Source organism: Miscanthus floridulus, chromosome 13, assembly GCF_019320115.1.
Source record: "Miscanthus floridulus cultivar M001 chromosome 13, ASM1932011v1, whole genome shotgun sequence".
Lineage (NCBI taxonomy): Eukaryota > Viridiplantae > Streptophyta > Magnoliopsida > Poales > Poaceae > Miscanthus > Miscanthus floridulus.
This window is the reverse complement of record NC_089592.1, coordinates 12000323-12021923: the sequence shown is the minus strand read 5'-3', so window position 1 is coordinate 12021923 and position 21601 is coordinate 12000323. Positions and strand designations below refer to the sequence as shown.

General features: G+C 44.9%; 2 protein-coding genes across 2 annotated transcripts; both read right to left on the bottom strand.

Moving 5' to 3' along the window:
- Window positions 1-719: 719 nt before the first annotated feature.
- On the bottom strand, window positions 720-1678 carry LOC136501657 (basic blue protein-like). Its single transcript, XM_066497169.1, has 2 exons — window positions 1358-1678; window positions 720-1242 (listed from the first exon to the last, which is right to left on the bottom strand). Exons 1-2 carry the CDS (start codon window positions 1536-1538, stop codon window positions 911-913), a joined length of 513 nt encoding a protein of 170 aa, XP_066353266.1. The 5' UTR covers window positions 1539-1678; the 3' UTR covers window positions 720-910.
- Window positions 1679-16299: 14621 nt separating this feature from the next.
- On the bottom strand, window positions 16300-17418 carry LOC136501731 (mavicyanin-like). Its single transcript, XM_066497253.1, has 2 exons — window positions 17107-17418; window positions 16300-17027 (listed from the first exon to the last, which is right to left on the bottom strand). The coding sequence occupies exons 1-2, from the start codon at window positions 17273-17275 to the stop codon at window positions 16678-16680; spliced, it is 519 nt and encodes a 172-aa protein (XP_066353350.1). The 5' UTR covers window positions 17276-17418; the 3' UTR covers window positions 16300-16677.
- Between the last annotated feature and the right edge of the window lie 4183 nt (window positions 17419-21601).

Genomic DNA, 21601 nt, shown 5'->3' with positions numbered 1-21601 from the left:
TTTTTAAATAGCTTTACGGATGAATCTATTTTTTTCTCCTCTCACAAGGGAATGGGATGGGAGAGAGCTAAAAAAAAAAGTAGCTTATCACACCTTCATCTCCCATATGTGGTCCCCACGGTACACAAAGACAGCTTTTGCCCCCAACACAGAGAGAGACGACTCGCCGAGAAGAGAAGTGATGGGGCCTGGCCGGCCGGAGCACGGGCGCCGGGGCGCTGTCCGCCGCTGGAGCATGGCCACCAGGGCGCGATGGGCTCAACCGCTGGAGCAATGCGCCTGCAGGCATCGGGCGCTGCAAGCTTAGCTGCCTAGCGGGCTCGGTTGGGAGGGCCGCGCGCGGTGGCGGCGGCCGGAAGGGGCGTGCGGCAGCGGTTCATGCAGGCTCGGCCGCCAGGGCATGGCGGGCTCGGCAGCCAGGGTGTTGCGCTGCCGGGGCGCGCCTGGCACCGGGAGAGGCCACCGTCAGGTGGGGGTGGGAGGGGGGACTGCCTGAAGTGGCGCTACTTTGGGGGCGTGACCGCCGGGCGCTGGGGCTTGCCCTGCCGTGATGGCTCGCGAGCGTTTGGTCAGTTGGTCGCGGCCACCGTTTCAATTCGTAGAAGAAGAGGTAAGAAAAAGAAAAGGCTGAGGATATTATGGTAATTGTTCGTTGTGAAGCTGTTTTGGTCTACTGTGTAAAGTTGTTTTGCCAAACACTTTATTTAAAACAACTAAGATTCATCTTGGGAGCTGCTCATAAATTTATTTTGCAAAAAAACAGCTTCACTTCTAAAGCTGAGGTGTGCCAAACAAGCAATAAGCTAGTGATATGTAGGATTCATGCAAACAATTACAAAATAGCACAGAAATCAGAACATTAAGCGATTCAGAAATCAGAACCGAAGAGCGTACGCGTACACCTGGCCGACTACCAGAAGGCCGCCGCCACGACGGCTACTACAAGGAGGCCGGAGCCGGCAAGCCCAGCGCCGGTGGGCGAGGCCGCGGTGGTGGTGGAAGCCGACGACGCCGCAGGGCCTGGCGCGGTGGCGCCCTCTGCGACGACGTCGACGCGGATCTTCATGCCGTTGACGCAGTGGCCCGTGAGGTCGCAGAGGAAGTAGCGCGTGCCGACGGCGGCGAGGGCCACGACGTCGTTGCCGGTGCGGAAGGCGGAGATGTTGTTGGCGCTGGAGCAGGCGTCGTACCCGGCCTCGGTCACCTCCACCACGTCGTGCAGCTCCGGCGAGTACGTGAACGCTGCCACACAACACACGGATCATGCATCAGTCGACGGCGACGACGACGAGCGAGAGAGATGGATTTGGATTCAAAGAGAAATAACGGATCGGTCGGAGGTCGATGGATCACGCACTGATCATGTCGCCCGGGTGGAAGGTCTTGGTCTTGACCCACTCCGCGTAGTCGGTCTGCAGGTCCCACAGCCCGTCCGGCGCGCCGACTGTGTACGTCGCCGCCGCGGCCGCCTCCACCACCACGGCGGTCACCACCGCCACCGCCATGGCCACAACAGTCAAGGCCCTCATCGTCACCATGTATCCGCGTATATAATAACTAGCTATGCTCTTGTTGGTCTCTCTTGGAGCTAACTAGCTAGCGATACAGATCGGCACTTGCGGTAAACAGACGACGATGGAGAGTGTTTGGCAGCAGGTATGTAAGTGTAACAGCACGCATGATTGACGACGGATCCATATATGTACTTGGGAGTGACACTATCGATGGCCAAACAGACTTGTTTGAAAAAAAAGGTGCCCTCCGCGTTTCCCACGCGGCGATGGCCAGACAGACTGCACGGCCTGAAACGGCATATACAAGCTCCTTAGACACGAGCCCGCCCGATAGGGCTGGCAGTTTGGCACAAGCCGCACAAATGGCTTAACCGGGCTGTGATATGCCGTCTGGGCTCAACATGAGATCCACAGTAGGTGAGGTTAACTGTGCCGTGTTGATCCGTTAAGCCCGGCTGCACGATGGATCGTGCAATCCAAAACATGTGAAAAAATTAGAGTAAAGCTATACATGTCACTCGGGTGATTTTTGCGCTGATGTCACTTAAATTTTTTTTTGATGTTTGCACAATACACATTTGATGTTCACATAGTATATAAATGGTGTTCTATTAAATCTCACAGATTTACATATAGTGTTGAATATTATATGGGTTTAGGTCTATATTTTATTTAATAAATCAATTAATTCTAGGGCCATATTAAATGTTGTGGTACACTATAGTTTTAGCCCCGTATGAGATTTTGATTGATTGTTGACTCAACTTAAATAGGCTACACACGTGTGCACCTATAGAGAAGTTGAAAGAGACTAAAGGCGTGTCACACGCGTGCGCCGCCGCCGAGGCGAGTCGTGTCGTGCATGGGTGTGGGTCGGTTTTTGCCACTTGGGTTGGCTAAGGAAGAGAAAGGGGTATAGGCGCTAATGTGGAGGAGTTACTTATGGGTCAGTTACCATCCACTACGGTGGTGATTACTTGTAATCTCGCATTAGAACACCTGTTCGGGTGTGTGCGGGCGATCAGATTTTTGAGGAGCGTCTCTGTGACTGCTCGCCATCTTTTTCTTCCTCGGACCGGCTTCGTCTGCTTCCCGATGGACATTCGAGGGATGGCACTGCATACATCTTACTGCACCAACTGTGGTCCGCGACTTCGAGCAACTCATCATGAGTGGGTCTGGAGCCACCGGTGCCTTGAGGCCTCCGCAGGGTACATCTCTATTCTCAAATTGGTTAAGTTCAATCTCTTTTTTGCCATGATCAGTATGATATTCATCAACATATTTGCTACTAATTTGAGTAGTAGTAAAATCACACATGTGCACATATTTGTCATCACAAATTTGTTATTATTTTTCTAGATTAATTTTAATATGAAATTGCCTAAATTCCTAATAATCCAATAACCTGATATTAAGCAATTTTTTGTTAGTGGTTCTGCTGCTGCTTTGAAGCCAAATGACTTTGATGGAACAAATTACAAGATATGGCGTGCTAAAATGGTGTTGTGGTTAACTGCTATGAACTGCTATCACGTCGCATAGGCGAAGCCTGAACAATTTACTTCTAAGGAGGAGCAAAAGTTCTTGGCAGCCGATAACCTGTTTGGAGGCGCCGTGATTAGTGCACTTCATAGCAAGTATGAGAACAACTACATCACTTGCACAACAAGCAAGGATTTATAGGATGCACTTGATGCAAAGTTTGGTGTTTCTGACGCCAATAGCGAGAGCAGCTCTGTTGACAACAAAATAGTTGACAACCGTTCTGTGGTCGAGAAAGCTCATGAGATACAGGCTAGGGAACTCGAACAGTCTTCATGTGTGTTGTCTGACAAGATTGTGGCAGGTGGTATTATTGCCAAGTTGTCACCTTCTTGGAAGGATTTTGCTACCTCCCTAAAACACAAGAGACAAGAGTTTAGCGTGGCTGAGCTTATTGGGTCTCTTGATATTGAGGAAAGAGCGAGAGCAAAAGACACGCGTGGGAAAGGCGTTGAGTCTTCTAGTGCCAATATGGTGTAGAAGAAAAATTCAAATGCATCTCGTAATAATAAGAAGAAGAACAAGCAAGAGAACAACTCAAAGCCTAAACAAACAACCATTTTTAAGAAGGAAAAGAACAGCAAAGATGGTGATTGCTTTGTTTGCGAGAGTGATGAGCATTGGGCAAGTTCATGCCCAGACCGCAAATTTAAACAAGAGAAGAAATCTGCAAACATGGTTGTTAGAGAGGATGAACATCTGGGTATGGTAATTCTTTACCTACTGTTCTTTCGGTTTGTCATTCGCCTGAGTGGTGGATAGACAGTGGGGCTAATATTCATGTGTGTGTTGATATCTCTTTGTTTTCTTCTTCTCATGTTGATGGGACAGGAGTCTTGCTGATGGGGAACGAGTCCCATGTGCGTGTTCTTGGTGTTGGTACGGTCATTTTGAAGTTCACTTCAAAAAAGACGGTGTTGCTAAAGAACGTGCAGCATGTCCCCTCCATCAAAAAGAATCTAGTTAGCGGCTCTCAATGTTGTTGAGATGGTTATAAAATTTTCTTTGAGTCCAATAAAAGTGTACTGTCAAAGTATGAAACTTTTGTTGGTAAAGGTTATGTTTGCGGAGGCTTGTTCCACTTATCCTTGCATAATGATATGTGTAATAAAATTGTGAACAATGCTATTATTTGGCATTCACATCTTTGTCATGTTAATTTTGGCATTCACATCTTTGTCACGTTAATTTTGGTTATCTATCGTGGCTTGCAAATCTAAATTTAATCTCAAAAATTAATTTGATCAAAGGTTCTAAGTGCCATGTGCGTGTGCAATCTAAGCAACCTCATAAGCCTCACAAGGCTGCGGAGATGAGGAACTTAGTGACATTAGAACTAGTCCATTCCCATCTATGTGAGATGAATGGAGAGTTGAGTAATGGTGGAAAAAGATACTTCATGACTTTTATAGACGATTGCACTAGATTTTCCTTTTCGCACCTGTTAAAATCACAAAATGAAGCGTTGCATTACTTTAAGATCTATAAAGCTGAAATAGAAAATTAACTTGAGAGAAAAGTTAAACGGTTAAGGTCTGATCATGGTGGAGAATACTTTTCAAGTGAATTTTCTGATTTCTGTGTAAAACATGGAATTATTCATGAGAGGACATCGCCATATTCACCACAGTCCAATGGGATTGCTGAAAGAAAGAACCATACTCTAACTGAGTTGGTTAACGCCATGTTGGAGACAGCGGGTCTATCTAAGGTAGGGTGAGACTATTTTGATAGCATGTGATGTACTGAATAGAGTTCATACAAAGAATAAAGAAATCACACCATTTGAGGAATGGAAAAAGAAAAGATTAAATCTCTCATATTTGCGCACTTGGGATTGTTTGGTCAAAGTGAATATGCCAATTAATAAAAAGCGCAAACTTGGACCTAAAACTGTTGATTGTGTTTTCCTTGGTTATGCTCTTCATAGCGTTGGATATAGATTCTTAATTATAAATTCTAGGGTACCTGACATGCATGTTGGTACTATCATGGAGTCCAGAGATGCTATAATTTTTTAAAGTGATTTTCCTATAAAAATGTACCTAGCACAACTAGTCATCAATTTATAATTCCCCATGAACAATTTATTGCGATAGAACATTCTGAGGAACCCCATGTGCACAATCCTGAGGAGGATGACATTGTAGTCACTCGAAAGAATAAGAGACAACGGACTGCAAAGTCTTTTGGTGATGACTACATTGTGTACCTTGTAGATGACATACCAAGAACCATTGAAGAGGCATATTCCTCTCCTAATGCTGACTTGTGGAAGGAAGCAGTACGGAGTGAGATGGATTCAATTATGTCTAATGAAACTTGGGAAATTGTTAAACATCCTTATGGACATAAACCAATAGGATGCAAATGGGTGTTCAAGAAAAAGCTTAGGCCTGATGGTACAATTGAGAGGTACAAGGCAAGGCTTGTGGCCAAGGGTTATACCTAGAAAGATTTCTTCGATACTTATTCACCTATTGCTCGATTAACCATAATTCGAGTGTTACTTTCTCTGGCTATCTCTCATGGTCTTATCATTCATCAGATGGATGTAAAGATGGCTTTCCTAAACGTAGAGTTAGATGAGGAGATCTATATGGATCAACCAGATAGATTTGTAGCAAATGGTCAAGAAGGCATGGTGTGTAAATATTGAAGTCCTTATATGGCCTGAAACAAGCTCCTAAGTAGTGGCATGAGAAGTTTGACAAAACTTTGACATATGCTAGCTTTGTTGTAAATGAAGCTGACACATGTGTATACTATCGGTATGGTGAGGGCGAAGGAGTGATCTTGTGTTTATATGTTGATGACATACTGATCTTTAGAACCAGCCTTAATATGATTAAGGAGGTTAAAGACCTGTTATCTAATAATTTTGAGATGAAAGACTTGGGAGAAGCTGATGTTATTCTTAATGCCAAGCTGTTATGAGAAGACAATGGTGGGGTTACACTTTCACAATCCCACTATGTGGAAAAGGTATTGAGTCGCTTTGGGTTTAGTGACTGTCAACTTGCTCCTACGCCTTATGACCCTTGTTGACACCTGTGGAGACACACAGAGACAAAATCCGCAAGGGCACGGGTATCGAAGTAGTTTTCACCCAGAGTATTATCGAGTATCGTATCCACGGGAAAACATGTGTGTGTCATCTAATAGTTAGTTTGTCCAGAGATAGCAATCAAGGTTTAAGGAATGAGTAGAGAGGATTCCTATCGTTATGACCCTATGCAAAGCAAGGCTTATGATTCTAGTGTTCACTTCGGGATGTCGCTTAGATGGTAAAGCACCGCTAACAGATAACTCTACCGACGCACTATGGTCCTACTAATTTAAGAACCTGCTCAATTCGGTGTGGACTACAAAGGATAGATAGGGTTGTCATCTCCCGCTGCTACCACACAACCAAGAAGCATGGAGCAAACACAGGTAACCGATAGCCTAAGCACCATGCTTATGATAACGATTACTACTCTAATCCAGAGATCTAACAAGGACTAGATCACTCAAAAGAACTGTGAACCCGTGAACGAAAGAGCACAAAATTTACTTAAAATAGAAATTAGTTACCAGGAGTATCTCAGATATAGACTTGGAGAAGCCTAGACACGCCAAAGTACAAGCCGTAAAGGTAGCACCGATAGGCCGGTACCTCCTCCCAACTCCTCCCTCAGTCTCTAACTCAATATTTTCTAGGTACAAGACTAGATCCTATGGAGAACTAATCTTCTCTTGAGAACTGGCCCAGATCCTCATGAGGAGGATATGAATTAGGGTTTTAGGATGGCCTCTAGAAGGGGGGTATAGAGCCGTATATATAGGGGGTAGCGTCAATTCTAGACCCTTGGATCAAACCGACTTGAATAAATGGTGTAGATACGATCTTTAAGGCGGTGGAGAACCGACATTCAAAGGGAACACTGACCCATGGGTCCCATAGGCCAACCGGCCTGCAGGTGGGGCCGACCGGTCCCCCTGTCAGCATCTTGGCTCGATCTTCGGTGGAGAGTCTTCTAGCCCTGCTGAAAATATAGATTCACCAAAACTCATGGAATTTGTTAGTTTAAACCCCTATACCTATGTTGGTGATCATTTTTATGGATCTATACAAGTTATGTTGACGGTGTATGATTGATGGTAATGACCATCAACAAGCTCCCCAAAGCTTATCCTTTGCTAGTCCCTGAGCAAAGCTAAACTCAGCAATGGATCAGGAGTTGCTACAATATTTTCACTCCTCAAAAGTACACATGTGTTCAAACAAAAATTGAAAATGTTATTTAAATTCTATAAAGTTAATTATATCCAATTCTTGTTCTGGCAATTGTGTGTCATAGAAAACTTTTAAACGCTGACCATTTACCTTGAAAAGCATACCTTCATCATTTTGAAGTATGATGGCTCCATGAGACGATGTGCTAATTACCTTGTAAGGTCCTTCCCATTTGCTTCGTAGTTTCCCATGTCCAAACAACTTCACTCTTGAGTTGAAAAGCAACACCTTGTCACTTGGTTTGAATTTCTTTTTTTCAATCTTTTGTCATGCCATCTTTTTGTCCTCTCTTTGTAGAGTTTTACATTATGATATGCCTTTTCTTGCCATTCCTTTAGCTCAGAGAGTTGCAATTTTCTTTTCTTCCCAGCTGCTTCAAAGTCCATGTTCCACCTTTTTATGGCCCAATGAGCTTTGATTCTAGCTTGATAGGTAGGTGACATGTCTTCCCATAGACGAGCAGGTATGGTGACATTCCAAGAGGGGTTTTGTAGGTTGTTCTGTAAGCCCATAATGCTCTGGACAACTTATCTTTCCATGCTATCCCCATCTCATTGATGGTCTTCTATAGAATGTTCTTGGTTTGCTTGTTTGACATTTCTGCTTGTCCACTAGTTTGAGGATGATATGGTGTCGCAATGTTATGACAGACCCCATGATTGGATAAGAAGCATCGAAACTTCCTATCAATGAGTGAGAATGTCCATCGCTAATTACCATACGTGGAACTCCGAAGCGTGGAAAGATGGTCTCTGAAAACATTCTCTTGGCATTATTTGAATCTACAACTCGACATGGTAAAGCTTCAACACATTTTGAGACATAGTTGACTGCCACCAAGATGTATTCGCACTACCAGGATTTTGGAAATGGTCCCATGTAGTCGATGCCCTAGACATGAAAGAGTTCTAACTGGAGGTTGCTGGTGAGTGGCATGGCGTCTCTTGCATTGATATTTTCGTGTTTCTGACATGTAGTACACCTCCGTATGAAGTCTTTGGTGTCATCATACATGGTTGGCCAGAATAATCCACTTTGCCAGATCTTAGCATTAGTGCAGAATGCCCCATAATGTCCTCCATATGGTGATGAGTGGCATCTCTCGATGATCTTGGTTGCATCCTCATCCAGAACACACCTCCTGAGTAGTCCATCGGAGCAAACTCGAAAGAGATACGGTTCATCCCATAGGTGGAGGCGACTTTCATGGATGAGCTTTCGCTTATTCTCTCTTGGGGGTACATAACCTGCAACCATAAAATTAACAATATTTGCATACCAGGGGTCGGATCCTCTGCTTTTAGGAGCATGACGTCCCACAAAAAATCATTGATGGACAACTCCTGTGGATTCTCGAACTGCATTCTTGACAAGTGATCGGCTATAGAATTTTCTATTCCTTTCTTATCTTTAATTTCTAAATCAAATTCTTGAAGCAAAAGGATCCATCTTATAAGCCAAGGCTTAGCATCTTTCTTAGTAAGTAGATATTTAAGAGCAGCATGATCAGTGTAAACAATAACCTTTGCTCCTACTAAGTAAGATCTAAACTTGTCAAAAGCAAAAACAACAGACAGGAGCTCTTTTTCAGTTGTTGCATAATTAAGTTGAGGTCCTAACAGAGTTTTACCATCATAAGAAATTGCATGATGCTTTCTATCCTTTGTTTGACACAAAACTGCCCCCACAGCATAATCACTAGCATCACACATGATTTCAAAAGGCAACGACCAATCAGGGGGTTGAATGATTGGTGCAGAGATGAGTGCTTTCTTAAGGATTTGAAAAGCATTTGAATACTCATCATCAAACTCAAAGGGAGCATCCTTGGCTAACAAACTTGTAAGAGGTCTAGCAATATGAGAAAAATCTTTTATAAAACGATGATAGAACCCCGTATGACCAAGAAAACTTCATACCCCTTTGACATTTGTAGGAGGGGGTAGTTATTCTATTACTTCTATCTTAGCTCGGTCTACCTCTATCCCATGTTCAAACACCAAGTGTCCAAGCACTATGCCTTCTCTAACCATGAAATGATATTTTTCCCAATTAAGGACTAAGTGCTTTTCCTCACATATTTGCAAAACTTTATCTAGGTTTTCTAAACAATCATTGAAAGTTTTTCCATAAAAAGAAAAATCATCCATAAAAACTTCCATGATTTCTTCTATCATATCAGAAAATATAGACATCATGCACCTTTGGAACAAAATTGGAGCGTTGCTTAGTCCGAAAGACATCTAGCGATAAGCATATGTTCCATAGGAACAAGTAAAAGTAGTTTTGCTTTGGTCATCAGGATGGATTAGGATTTGATGATAGCCAGAATATCCATCAAGGAAAGAAAAGAAAGAATGCTTTACAAGCTGTTCCAACATCTCATCGATGAAGGGTAACAGAAAGTGATCTTTCTTTGTTGCCTTGTTAAGTTTTCAGTAATCAATGCATATCTGCCATTCCGTGACTGCTTGTTGTGGGATTAATTCATCTTGTTCATTTTTTACCACAGTCATGCCCCTTTTCTTCAGTACAACTTGTACCGGGCTTACCCACTCACTATATGGCACATGATAAATTATCCCTACATGCAAAAGTTTCAAAACCTCTTTCTTAATAACTTCTCTCATCGCATTGTTAAGCCTACATTGGGGCTCCCTAGAAGGTGGATATGCTAGATCTATGGGAATGCGATGGGTGCAAAGGGCAGGACTAATCCCCTTGAGGTCTTTGAGTGAGTAGCCGAAAGTAGAGCTATGCTTTTCTAAAATAGTAAGGAGCCGGAGGGTCTCGTCCTGAGAGAGTTTATCACTAATAATCACAAGAGACTCCCTATTGTTGTTTAGAAAAGTGTATTTCAAACCTGAAGGAAGGGGTTCGAGCACAATGTGGGGTTTTGGCGGCTCTTGAGTTTTATCTAGAGGGAAAGGATCTCGCGGTTCTTCTTCATCTTGGATGAAATCCTAGGCGACATCTTCGAGATGTTTGTCGAAAGCTTCTAGGAGAGATGCTGCCATAATCACCTCCATTGGATCTTGCTCGAGACTCAACTCTATCTTAGCATGTAATGAGTGAGTGATGGCAATAGAAAGGTTTAGGCTTTTCCCGAGACTTACATTTATACTCCCCTTTCTTCCTTCAAGTAGAAGTCTCTCTATTGGATGCCCTATCAAATGATTGAACTCCCAGATATTTAAACACATAAAAACTAAGATACACTTTGGTTTCGTCTACTTTGATAGGGATGAGGTGAAGAATTCCTTCACTAGGAAGAATTTGCCCTGAGAGACTTTTAAGAGTTTGGTTGTTAGAGTTAATTGCATATTTCTAGGAAGGGTACGTGCAAAAGATTTGGACATAAGATTTACTCCTACAACTGGATTATAAAAAGCATCGAAGGAGGTTTTATGAATCTGACAATGAATGGAGGTAGAGGGAGAATCTAAATGAATAATTTCAGGAGAAAACTTGGATTCTCTCAACCATTGATTGCTTACGATCATTGTCAACTCCTTCACAATCTTTTTAAGGAACTTCTCTTCGGTTGGGTCAGGAGATGCTGGTTAGGTGTTGATGGTGTCGAAGATTTCCTTATTGCATAATAATTCAAGGTGTTTCCAAAATCATAGAAGAGCTCATCCTCAAATTCAAATATATTTTCCAAAGGCAAAATTTCTTCCTCCTTCGGTGGTTCGGGAACTTGGAGGATAGTTGAGGCTTCAAGTGGAGTGGCTGAAGGCTCAGGCTCAACTATTGAAGGTTCTTCCTTAGAAGTTTTCTCAACTACGTCTTCTGGGCCATCGTCACGCACGCTGGTGTAGGGGGTGTTTTCTAGGATGTTTCTCCCTTCACTAGCAGAGTAGTGTAAGAAGGCACCTCCAAAAGTTGAATCAAGAAGTTGCGTGGTCTCCCCACTAAGACCCATATAAAAGTGTTGTAAAAGCATAGGGTCTTGAATGGCAAGGTCAGGGTCAGAATTGACTAGGTCATTAAAACATGCCCATGACTAGAGATTTTTTTATTTCTATTTAAAAGATAGAACCTCTATTCGAAGGCTAACCTAGAAAAGAAAGATAAGCAAAAGCCAGAGCATATAGCTTCCCAATCTCCTTGTACACTCCCTACGGTTCAGGTATACTAGTGTTTAGCTCTTTCTATCAAAGAGAACGGAAATACCTTCCACTTTAAAGTCTCGTGTGACATGCCTACGATATGCAAGCATGCACAGGTTTGCTCAAACTCACGTAGGTGAGTATATGTGTTTTTATCACCTTCTCCTAAGAACGATTATTCCTAGACCAAATTTATTAAAGACGGACGTAACTCATAGCCAGATGTAAGGATAGGTTTCGAAGATTAAGTGGCTCTAGTTGTGTGCCCGTGGAAGCAGCAAATTGATTGATGGGCGTGATGTTATCCATGCTTAAAGATAAATAAAAGATACAAGGACAAACCTGGTTCGATGAAATCAAAGCAACCGTTTCCACGGCAACGGCGCTAGAAAACTTGTTGACACCTTTGGAGATACATAGAGACATAATCCACAAGTGCACGAGTATCGAAGTAGTTTTCACCCAGAGTATTATCGAGTATCGTATCCATGGGAAAACATGTGTGTGTCGTCTAACAGTTAGTTTGTCCAGGGATAGCAATCAAGGTTTAAGGTATGAGTAGAGAGGATTCCTATGGTTATGACCCTATTCAAAGCAAGGCTTATGATTCTAGTGTTCACTTTGGGATGCCGCTTAGACAATAAAGCACCGCTAATAGATAACTCTACCGATGCGACTACAGTCCTACTAATTTAAAAACCTGCTCAATTCAGTGTGGACTACAAAGGATAGACGGGGCTATCATCTCCTATTGCTACCACACAACCAAGAAGCAGGGAGCAAACACAAGTAGCCGATAGCCTAAGCACCACGCTTATGCTAACAATTACTACTCTAATCCAAAGATCTAATATGGACTAAAGCACTCAAAAGAACTATGAACCCATGAACGAAAGAGCATAAAATTTACTTTAAACAGAAATCAATTACCAGAAGTATCTCAGATGTAGACTTGGAAAAGCTTATATCCACCAAAGTACAAGCCATAGAGGTAGCACCGACAGGCCGGTACCTCCTCCCAACTCCTTCCTTACTCTCTAACTCACTATTTTCTTCGTACAAGACTAGATCCTATAGATGACTAATCTTCTCTTGAGAGCTGGCTCCGATCCTAATGAGGAGGATGTAAATTAGGGTTTTATGATGGCCTCTAGAAGGGGGGTACAGGGCCATATATATAGGGGTAGCATCAATTCTAGACCCTCGGATCAAACCAACTTGAATAAAGGGCGTAGATGCGATCTTTAAGGCGGTGGGGAACCGACATTCAAAGGGGACGCTGACCCATGGGTCCCATAGGCCAACCAGCCTATAGGTGGGGCCGGCCAGCTCCCCTGTCTGAGGTCTTGGCTCGATCTTTGGTGGAGAGTCTTATAGTGTCTTCTAGAGTCTTCCCAAGTAGGTTCCATCGTGGCAAAATGTGATTTACTTTGACGCATAGGTCCACCTTTATGGTTTTTTAGATAAACCTTGCTAAAAACATAGTTTCACTAAAACTCGTGGAATTTATTAGTTTAAACCCCTATACCTATGTTGATGATCATTTTTATGCATCTATACAAGTTATGTTAACGGTTTATGATTGATGTTAATGACCGTCAACAACCCTAGTGTGCTGTTAAGGAAAAATCAAAGAATAGCAAGGGATTAATTGAGATATTCCCAAATTATTGGTTCGCTTATGTATCTGGCTAGCGTTACGAGGCCTGATATCTCATTTGCTATGAGCAAACTAAGCCGATTTATGTCAAATCTGGGAGATAATTATTGGCGTTCTCTTGAGAGAGTATTGCACTATCTCAAAGGTACTATGAGCTATGGCATTCACTATACTGGGTACCTGAAGGTACTAGAGGGTTTCTATGATGCTAACTGGATATCTGATGCTGATGAGCTTTATGCCACAAGCGGATATGCGTTCTTGCTTGGAGGTGGCGCTGTTTCCTAGAAGTCTTGCAAGCAGACTCTTTTAACAAAGTCAACTATGGAAGTAGAACTTACAGCATTAGACACCGCTGGCGCTGAGGCCGAGTGGCTTCATGAACTCCTTATGGATTTACCGGTTGTAGAGAAACCTATATCGGCTATTTCTATGAACTATGACAACCAAACTATGATAACTAAGGTAAACAGTTCTAAGGATAACATGAAGTCCACAAGGCATGTTAAGTGAAGATTAAAATCTGTTAGAAAATTAAGAAACTCTAGAGTGATAGCATTGGACTATGTTCACATACCTAAAAATATGACAGATCAATTCACTAAAGCACTGTCACATAATGTGATAGATAGTGCATCTAGTGAAATGGGTTTGAGACCCACATGAAGTCTATCATGGTGGTAACCTATTCTATGTGATCGGAGATCCCGTAAAGTAGGATGGTGAAACAAGCCAGGGGTAGGCTATGAGGAAAGACTCTTAGCTAAACCCATGTCAGATGCACTTCTTTTCTTTTCTATAAGGCAGGTTGGCTTTATACCTTAATGTGTTTCAAAGTGGCTTGCTGAAGCAAAGATGTTGTCCTATAGAATATCTTTTGAGAAACACACCTATGTGAGTTCGACTGTTAGTCGCAGTCTATGAGATTTAGGTAATCTCTAGATACTCATGAATGGGCCAGGAGTATGACTTATATGCTCCAACCAGAGGGGATGCTTTTTTACAACCTAGTATCAGTAAAGGGCCTGGGTGAAACTTATTTCGCACAAAACTATCAATTCAAGGCATAGTCCCATTGTATAGTTGTGAGTAAGCGTAACCTTTGTTCTAGGTGAACGTTCAACTTAATAGTCTACATCGAAATACTGCTATATCAAACGACAGATAGAATTGAGAGCATTTCTTATGTGCCCTAGAATTTAGTGGAGATTGTTGAATATTATATGGGTTTAGGCTCATATTTTATTTAATAAATCAATTAATTCTAGGCCCATATTAAATGTTGTGGTATAATATAGTTTTAGTCCCACATGGGATTTTGACTGATTCTTGACTCAACTTAAATAGGCTACACACATGTGCACTTATAGAGAAGTTGAAAGAGACCAAAGGCGTGCCACACGCACGCGCGCCGCCACCAAGCCGAGCCGTGACGTGGCATGGCGAGCGATGCGATGCGTGCGTGTTGAGCGCGGGTGTGGGTTGGTTTTGCCACATGGGTTGGCTAAGGAAGAGAAAGGGGTACATGCGCTAATGTGGAGGAATTACTTACGAGTCAATTACCATCCACTATGGTGGTGATTACTCGTAATCACTTTGACTCTTTGTCTTCCTGATCCCTCCGGCATGACCTTCACTCCCGTATGTCTGTTGCCTTATGTGCCATACCACACCTTCCTCCTGTTGAGTTGCATTCGAGTACTCCCCATCCCATCCTCTGCGCGCACCTCTGCGCGCACGAAGCTTTGGGCAAGCAGGCCTCCGGAACCGGCGTTCGCATTGGGACACTTGCTCGGGTGTGTGCGAGCGATCAGGTTTTTGGGGAGCATCTTCGTGATTGCTCGCCATCTTGTTTTTCATCGAAACGTCTTCATCTTCTTCCTGGTGGTTCCCTTTCTTTCTCGAATCGTCTTTGTCTGCTTCCCGGTGGACGTTCGAGGGACGACACTGCATATATCTTCCTACACCAACTATGGTCCGCGACTTCGAGCAACTCACCATGAGTGGGTCTGGAGCCATCGGTGCCTTAAGCATGGGTCCCTTCGCATGGTACATCTCTATTCTCAAATTGGTTAAGTTCAATCTCTTTTTCCGCCATGATCAGTATGATGTTCATCAACATATTTGCTACTAATCTGAGTAGTAGTAAAATCACACACATGCACATATTTGTCATCATAAATTTGTTATTATTTTTTTGGATTAATTTTAACATGAAATTGCCTAAATTCCTAACATATAGTATAGATATAATGTTCTATGATGTTTTTTTTATGATGTTCACATGGTGTACAAGTGATGTTCCATAAAAATCGTGTTTGAGAGGCGTGTAAAGCAACCAAAAATGCTAAGTATCAAAAATAGTACATGTGATGTTCATATAATATACATGTGATGTTCTCTGAAGTTTTATATGATGTTCACGTGGTATACATGTGATGTTCTGTAAAAATCGTGTGAGGGGCATGTAAATCACTCGGGTGTGATATAGACAGACTCAAATCATTGCCAAGCCTCTGTTTTACGCGTCCACACGAGGGCCCGTGCCGCTCGGACATCGCCTGCCCGCGTCCGCGTTTAGCACGCCCACGCGGGGGCCCGTGTCACGCACTCACATGGGGATCTCTCGTGTCCTCTTCCGCTTACCACGTACATCTTATATACAACATCTAATCTACTTTTGAAACATCCAGATGTAATATTTACAACATGCAAAAGAAGACAGAAAAAACATTTGAAACATGTATGTGAAACACTTAAAAAACACGTGAAAAACATTTGAAAACCATTGCAACACATGCGCAACGTCCAGATAAAATATTTGCAACATATGTGTGAAACATATGCAACATCCAAATAAATACACTTGCAACATATATCTAAAAAACAGATGAAATATTGAGAATAAACGCTTGCAACATATGTGTACAAACGATTGCGACATATGCAACATCCGTATGAAACACCATTGAACGAACATATGCAACATACCTCTGAAACATTGGAAACACAATTGCAACATCCGTATGCGACATACATGTACAAACCATTACAACATATGCAACATCCGTATGAAACATTTATAATATATTTCTAAAATATACGTTTGCAACACGTATTTTCAGCGTAACGGGCGGCGCAGCGACCTGAGGCGGTGGAGGGGGCACCCAACGCGGCACCTGTAAATCCGGTGCCCGTGTAAATCCCGTGCAAATCCCATGCCCGTGTTGTGCTTAGGTCGTGCTTAATCAGACCGTGCCCCATGCTGTCCATTAGGCCCAGTCCATCTGTCCATTTATAATTATATTAGGTGAAGCCTTAGCGAACGTGCTATAATTGTGCTAAAATTATCGCACGTTGAATTAACGAGTTGGGTTATTTTCAGGTAATCGGGCTAATGCATTGATGCGCTGCTGTCCTGCTTGTTGAGAGAAGATAAAAGACACTAGCATGCGCGAAAATAACAAAGTGTACATGGAACATACGTACGCAGCTGAAACAAAACTAGCTAATACACCAAAAGTAGCAACACACGCACGCAGTACAAGGGACGCGCGCGTGGTGAAGCTAGCTGACGACGGCGTGCTGCTGCAGCAGCAGCGACGCGGCGGCGACTCCGATGGCGACGCCAGCGGCAGCCCTGCTGGCCGACGTCGGCACCGCGGCGGACAACGACGCCGGTCCTGCGGCGGGGCCCGGCGCGGACGAGGCTGCGGCGACGACGTCGACGCGGATCTTCATGCCGTTGCCGCAGTGTCCCGTGAGGCCGCAGAGGAAGTATCGGGTGCCGGCGGCGGTGAGCGGCACGACGTCGTTGCCGGTGCGGAGGGCGGAGATGTTGTTGGCGCTGGAGCAGGCGTCGTAGCCCGCCTTGGTGACCTCCACCACGTCGTGCAGCTCCGGCGAGTACGTGAACGCTGCCAGGACAGGAAACAATAACGAAATTAACAGAGACACGCGAGACACGCGCGCACACACAGAGGTCTGGTCACTGACTGATGTTGTCGCCGGGGTGGAAGGTCTTGGTCTTGACCCACTCCGCGTAGTCCGTCTGCATGTCCCACAGCCCGTCCGGCGCGCCCACCGTGTACGTCGCCGCCGCGGCCACCTCCGCCATCACCACGGCGGCGGCCACCGCGAGCAGTACCGCAGCCGCCATAGCCATAGGAACTAGGAGAGGGTCCAAGTGGACTGGAGCGGGAATAGTGGGATCTATGCCTGCACTCTGCAGCCAGAAACTCGATCACATATATACGTGCTTGCACTACTAGCTCCTCTATATGCATATATGGTTGTTGCAGGGTCGATCTTTTGTTGGGCCGTTTGGTGCGAGTTTAATGCCGGGTTTTCTCGCTGATGATCCGTCGACGACCGATCGACCCATGGATTATTGCTGACAAGGATATACACGACGTTGCGTGACAATAGGATCAACGACATAAGAAAGGTAGACAATTAATCAAGGATGATGGTTGCAGCTAGCTGCACGTACAACTTATCCGAGGGGATCAGCAGCCACTGGATGGATCGTTCGTTCGGTCCACACGGTCAATCAAACACAATCTCAATTCAGCTTAGCCCATTTGGTACAGGGTGCCAAACAAGAGTACTTGCAGCACTTGAGACAGGCCTGGGCTGGCCTGGGCCTGACCGGTGGGCCGAGCCGGCCACAACCACCTTATTAAACATGCCCTAAGGGATCGCGTTCAGGCACTCTGCGTTCAGACTGCGTGCGTTCATGCACGCTTCATTGAGGGCCTGTTTGCCTGTACCTACGTGACCCGGGGCCTGTTTAGTTCCATCCCAGAACGCTAAATTTTTCAAGATTTCTCGTCACATCGAATCTTTGACGCATGCATGAAGTATTAAATATAAATAAAAAATAAAACTAATTACACGGTTTAGACGAAATCCACGAGACGAATCTTTTAAGCCTAATTAGACTATGATTGGACACTAATTGCCAAATAACAACGAAAACGCTACGGTGCCTATTTTGCCAAAAATTTTGGAACTAAACTGAGCCCCGGCTAGCTAGCCTGGCCGAGGCTAGCTCGAGCCCGGTTCGGACGGTGCAACTTCATGTGTTTGGGTGTTGTGTTTCAGAGAGCCGAGCTCAATTTAGATCGTGTTTGTTTACCTGTGCAGAAAGATACGACAACCTTGCACTCTTAGAACGTGGTAATGTTATCCCCAAACCTTTCCCTCCTCCTGTCCTCGGCAATTCATGGAACATATGCCGGGCGTTGCCCAAATAAACGCAGTCGCCGCCGAGCGCAAGCCTACTCCCCGTCGTCGACGCCAAAGCGCCCCAAGCACCACGTGGAAGCACTGCCGCAGGCATCTCGATCTACCTTGGTGCCTGCGGTGGCGGTAGAGCGCGAGGACGACGTCGGGGATCCTGCACAGCTCCTCGACGGTGCGCGCGGAGCTGTCGGCAGCGAAGTCCATGAGCGTGCTCGTGGCACCCTCGCGCACCGCGTGGTGGCAGTTCTCCGGCTAAGGTGCAGGAGAGCCCTGGCCTTGCCGACTGTGGCGCCAAATCCACATACCGTCCATCCGCCCGGGCACCGGTGAACTATCTGCGTGGGAGACGGCTGCTCCACCGGCTTGCCGTCCATCTTCGCCGCGACACCTGTGGAGCAGTTGTCCGAGGGAGAGGAGCAGTGCGACGAGGACTATGATGGCGGCAGGCGCTGGGAGGCCGGGGACGGGGGGGCGAGTGCGGTGAGGAGGTGTCGGCGATGGCGGCAAAGGCTATGAGTGCGGCGTGTCGAGGGTGGGGAAGCGCCGCCGATGGCGCCCTCGGCATCGGGCTCGTACGACGGCATCCAGCATGCACACGGGCGGCTGCGTGAGAGCGGTGGGAGGTGATGGTCGAATGAGAGCGATGGAGCGAGCCGAGCCCGGGAGAAACGAACTTCACTTTCGTTTCCTCCCGGCCTGGACCAAACTGCTTTGGATCTCGCGCTGCACAAAGTCCTACGCAAGTCCAGGCAAACAAACGACTGAAGGTGCACCATCCGGGCCTGTCCTCGATAGCCGTCTAGGCAATCAAACACGTCATCACTGTGCCGGCCGGGCCCGGATTCGAGGCACATGCTCCTGCCCTCATCAAAAGAGAAACAAAAGCTAGGTAGCTTACCCGTTAAAGGAAAAAAAAGTCCTATTACCCCTTTAATCTACGAGGTTAGTTTTTTGAACTCCCATAACCGTTAAAATTATTTGTTTTTTCACGCTAGACGGTTTGAGGGACGTGGTGCTAAGTCAGAGGGAGGTAAGTGGGACTAAGTAAAAGTTCAGGGAGGTAAATTAGCCTAGTATTTCTTTTTTTTAAATATCCATAAAATATAAAAATATGTATTTTTCAAAATATAACCAAATAGTTTTAAATGAAAAAATAATGCAATTAATATGGTGCTTAGCTTCAAATTACTTGAACTTTGATGGGCTCATTTTGGTGCTTATTTGCTATTACAAGCTCTCACTATCTATTATAATTAGTCGATGTTTTGTAAGTTCATGACTGATGTGCTACTTGTACAAACATCACGACCTGTGTGCTACTATCTAGATTTTTCTGCATCGCTAAGCTCCATGATTCATTGTATGAAAACTTAATTAAATTCAATAGTTTATAAAGCTTATATCAAAATATTAAACGAAGGGCGCATGCATGCATATGTAGGGCTAAGTGCACGTAGCCACGCAAGCTAACACAGCTACTTTGAAAATTTATCTAGGGTAGGGGGTCAATGCCCACTGTGGACCTAACGTTGCTCCATCGACGCTTCTACGTAGTCCATATGGTCAGCATCGACTAATTATATCAGACAACAAGAGCTTCTACTTGGAAATAAGCACCAAAGTAAGTCCATCAAGATTCAGACGATATCAACTTAGGCACCATAAAATAGAGCATGTGAAAGGTCCTAATATGGCTAGAGGGGGTGAATTGCCTATTTAAAACTCTACAAATACACTAGAGCAATTTGTTAGTAAACTAAACGACGAAATGAAAACTTGCTATAGCTCTACAAGGGTTGCAAGCCACCTAACCAACAATTCTAGTTACTATGAACTCTAGGCACACAAGAGGCTAAGTCACTACTCACTAAGAGCTCTCAACAAGGCTATACTAAAGAGCTCCACTAGAGAAACTAAGCTACAAAGTAAGCTCTCAAATCTAGCTACACTAAAGAGCTTGCTACAACTAGTTTGCAAGAAAGTAATGGAGTGAGTAGGGTGATTATACCGCTGTGTCGGGAATGAACCAATCATAATATGAAGATAACCCATCATCGGGAGAAATCCAATCACACAAGAGACACAAGATTTTTCTTTCGAGGTTCACGTGCTTGCCGACATGCTAGTCCCCGTTGTGTCGACCAACACTTGGTGGTTCGGCGGCTAAGAGATGTTACACAAACCTCGTCCAACAAATGGACACCGTAAGAACCTACCCACAAGTGAGGTAACTCAATGACACGAGCAATTTACTAGAGCTACCTTGCGGCTCTTCGCCGGGAAAGGTGCGAGACCCCTCACAATCACCAGAGCCAGCCACGAACAATCACCAACACGTGTCGAAACTCCTCCGCTGCTCCAAGCCGTCTACGTGGCAGTAACCACCAAGAGAAATAAGAAATCCGTAGCCACAACGATCTCCAAGTGCCACTAGATGGAATCACTCAAGCTAATGCACGTGGAATCACTCCTAATCTCACTATGATGATGAAACAATGATGGAGATGAGTAGGAGGTGTTTGTCTGGGCTCACAAGGATGTCAAGTATGTCAAAGTACCAAGAGAGTGAGCCTAGGGCTGGCCAAAACACTTAAATAGGTGGCCTCACGAAATAGAGCCATTGGCTCTACGCAGACGTGATCAGACACACTGACCGGACGCTGCCCCTGCGTCCAGTGCCCCAGTCCGGTCAACCAATGGACACCACGCGTCCCTCCTTTGAACCACAGCCGCTCATCTCCAATGGTTGATTCCCGAGCGTGCGTACACTTAAGTTAGGACTAGATGCATAGCTCAAGCGACCTGACGCGCCACCGAGCCGAGTCCGGTCATTTACAGAAACTACGCAGAGAGGTTTTTCTCTGACCAAACGTGTCTGGTCAATGTTGGCCTGACGCGCCTGGTGTTCGGTCGTCTCCTCTTCTCTCTGCATGCGCACCGACACCTTGACCTGATGCGTGAACAGTGTTCACATGGCGCCAGGTCGCGCGGCACTTCTAGCGTCCGATCGCGCCATCGAGCAGCACCCCCTCTGGAACTGCTTGGCTGGACGCACCGCCTGCATCAGATCCCCACGTCCGGTTGCAACTTTGCGCCCTCGACCAAGTCTACCGAGTTGCCTTAAAAATGATCGGACGCGCCTAGGGTGAGTTCCGTCACCCTAGAGCTAGAGTCTGATCGTGAACCTTTGCCTACTTTTCTTTTTCTATGACCACAACCACTTCGTCCTTGCTTCCAACTTGCT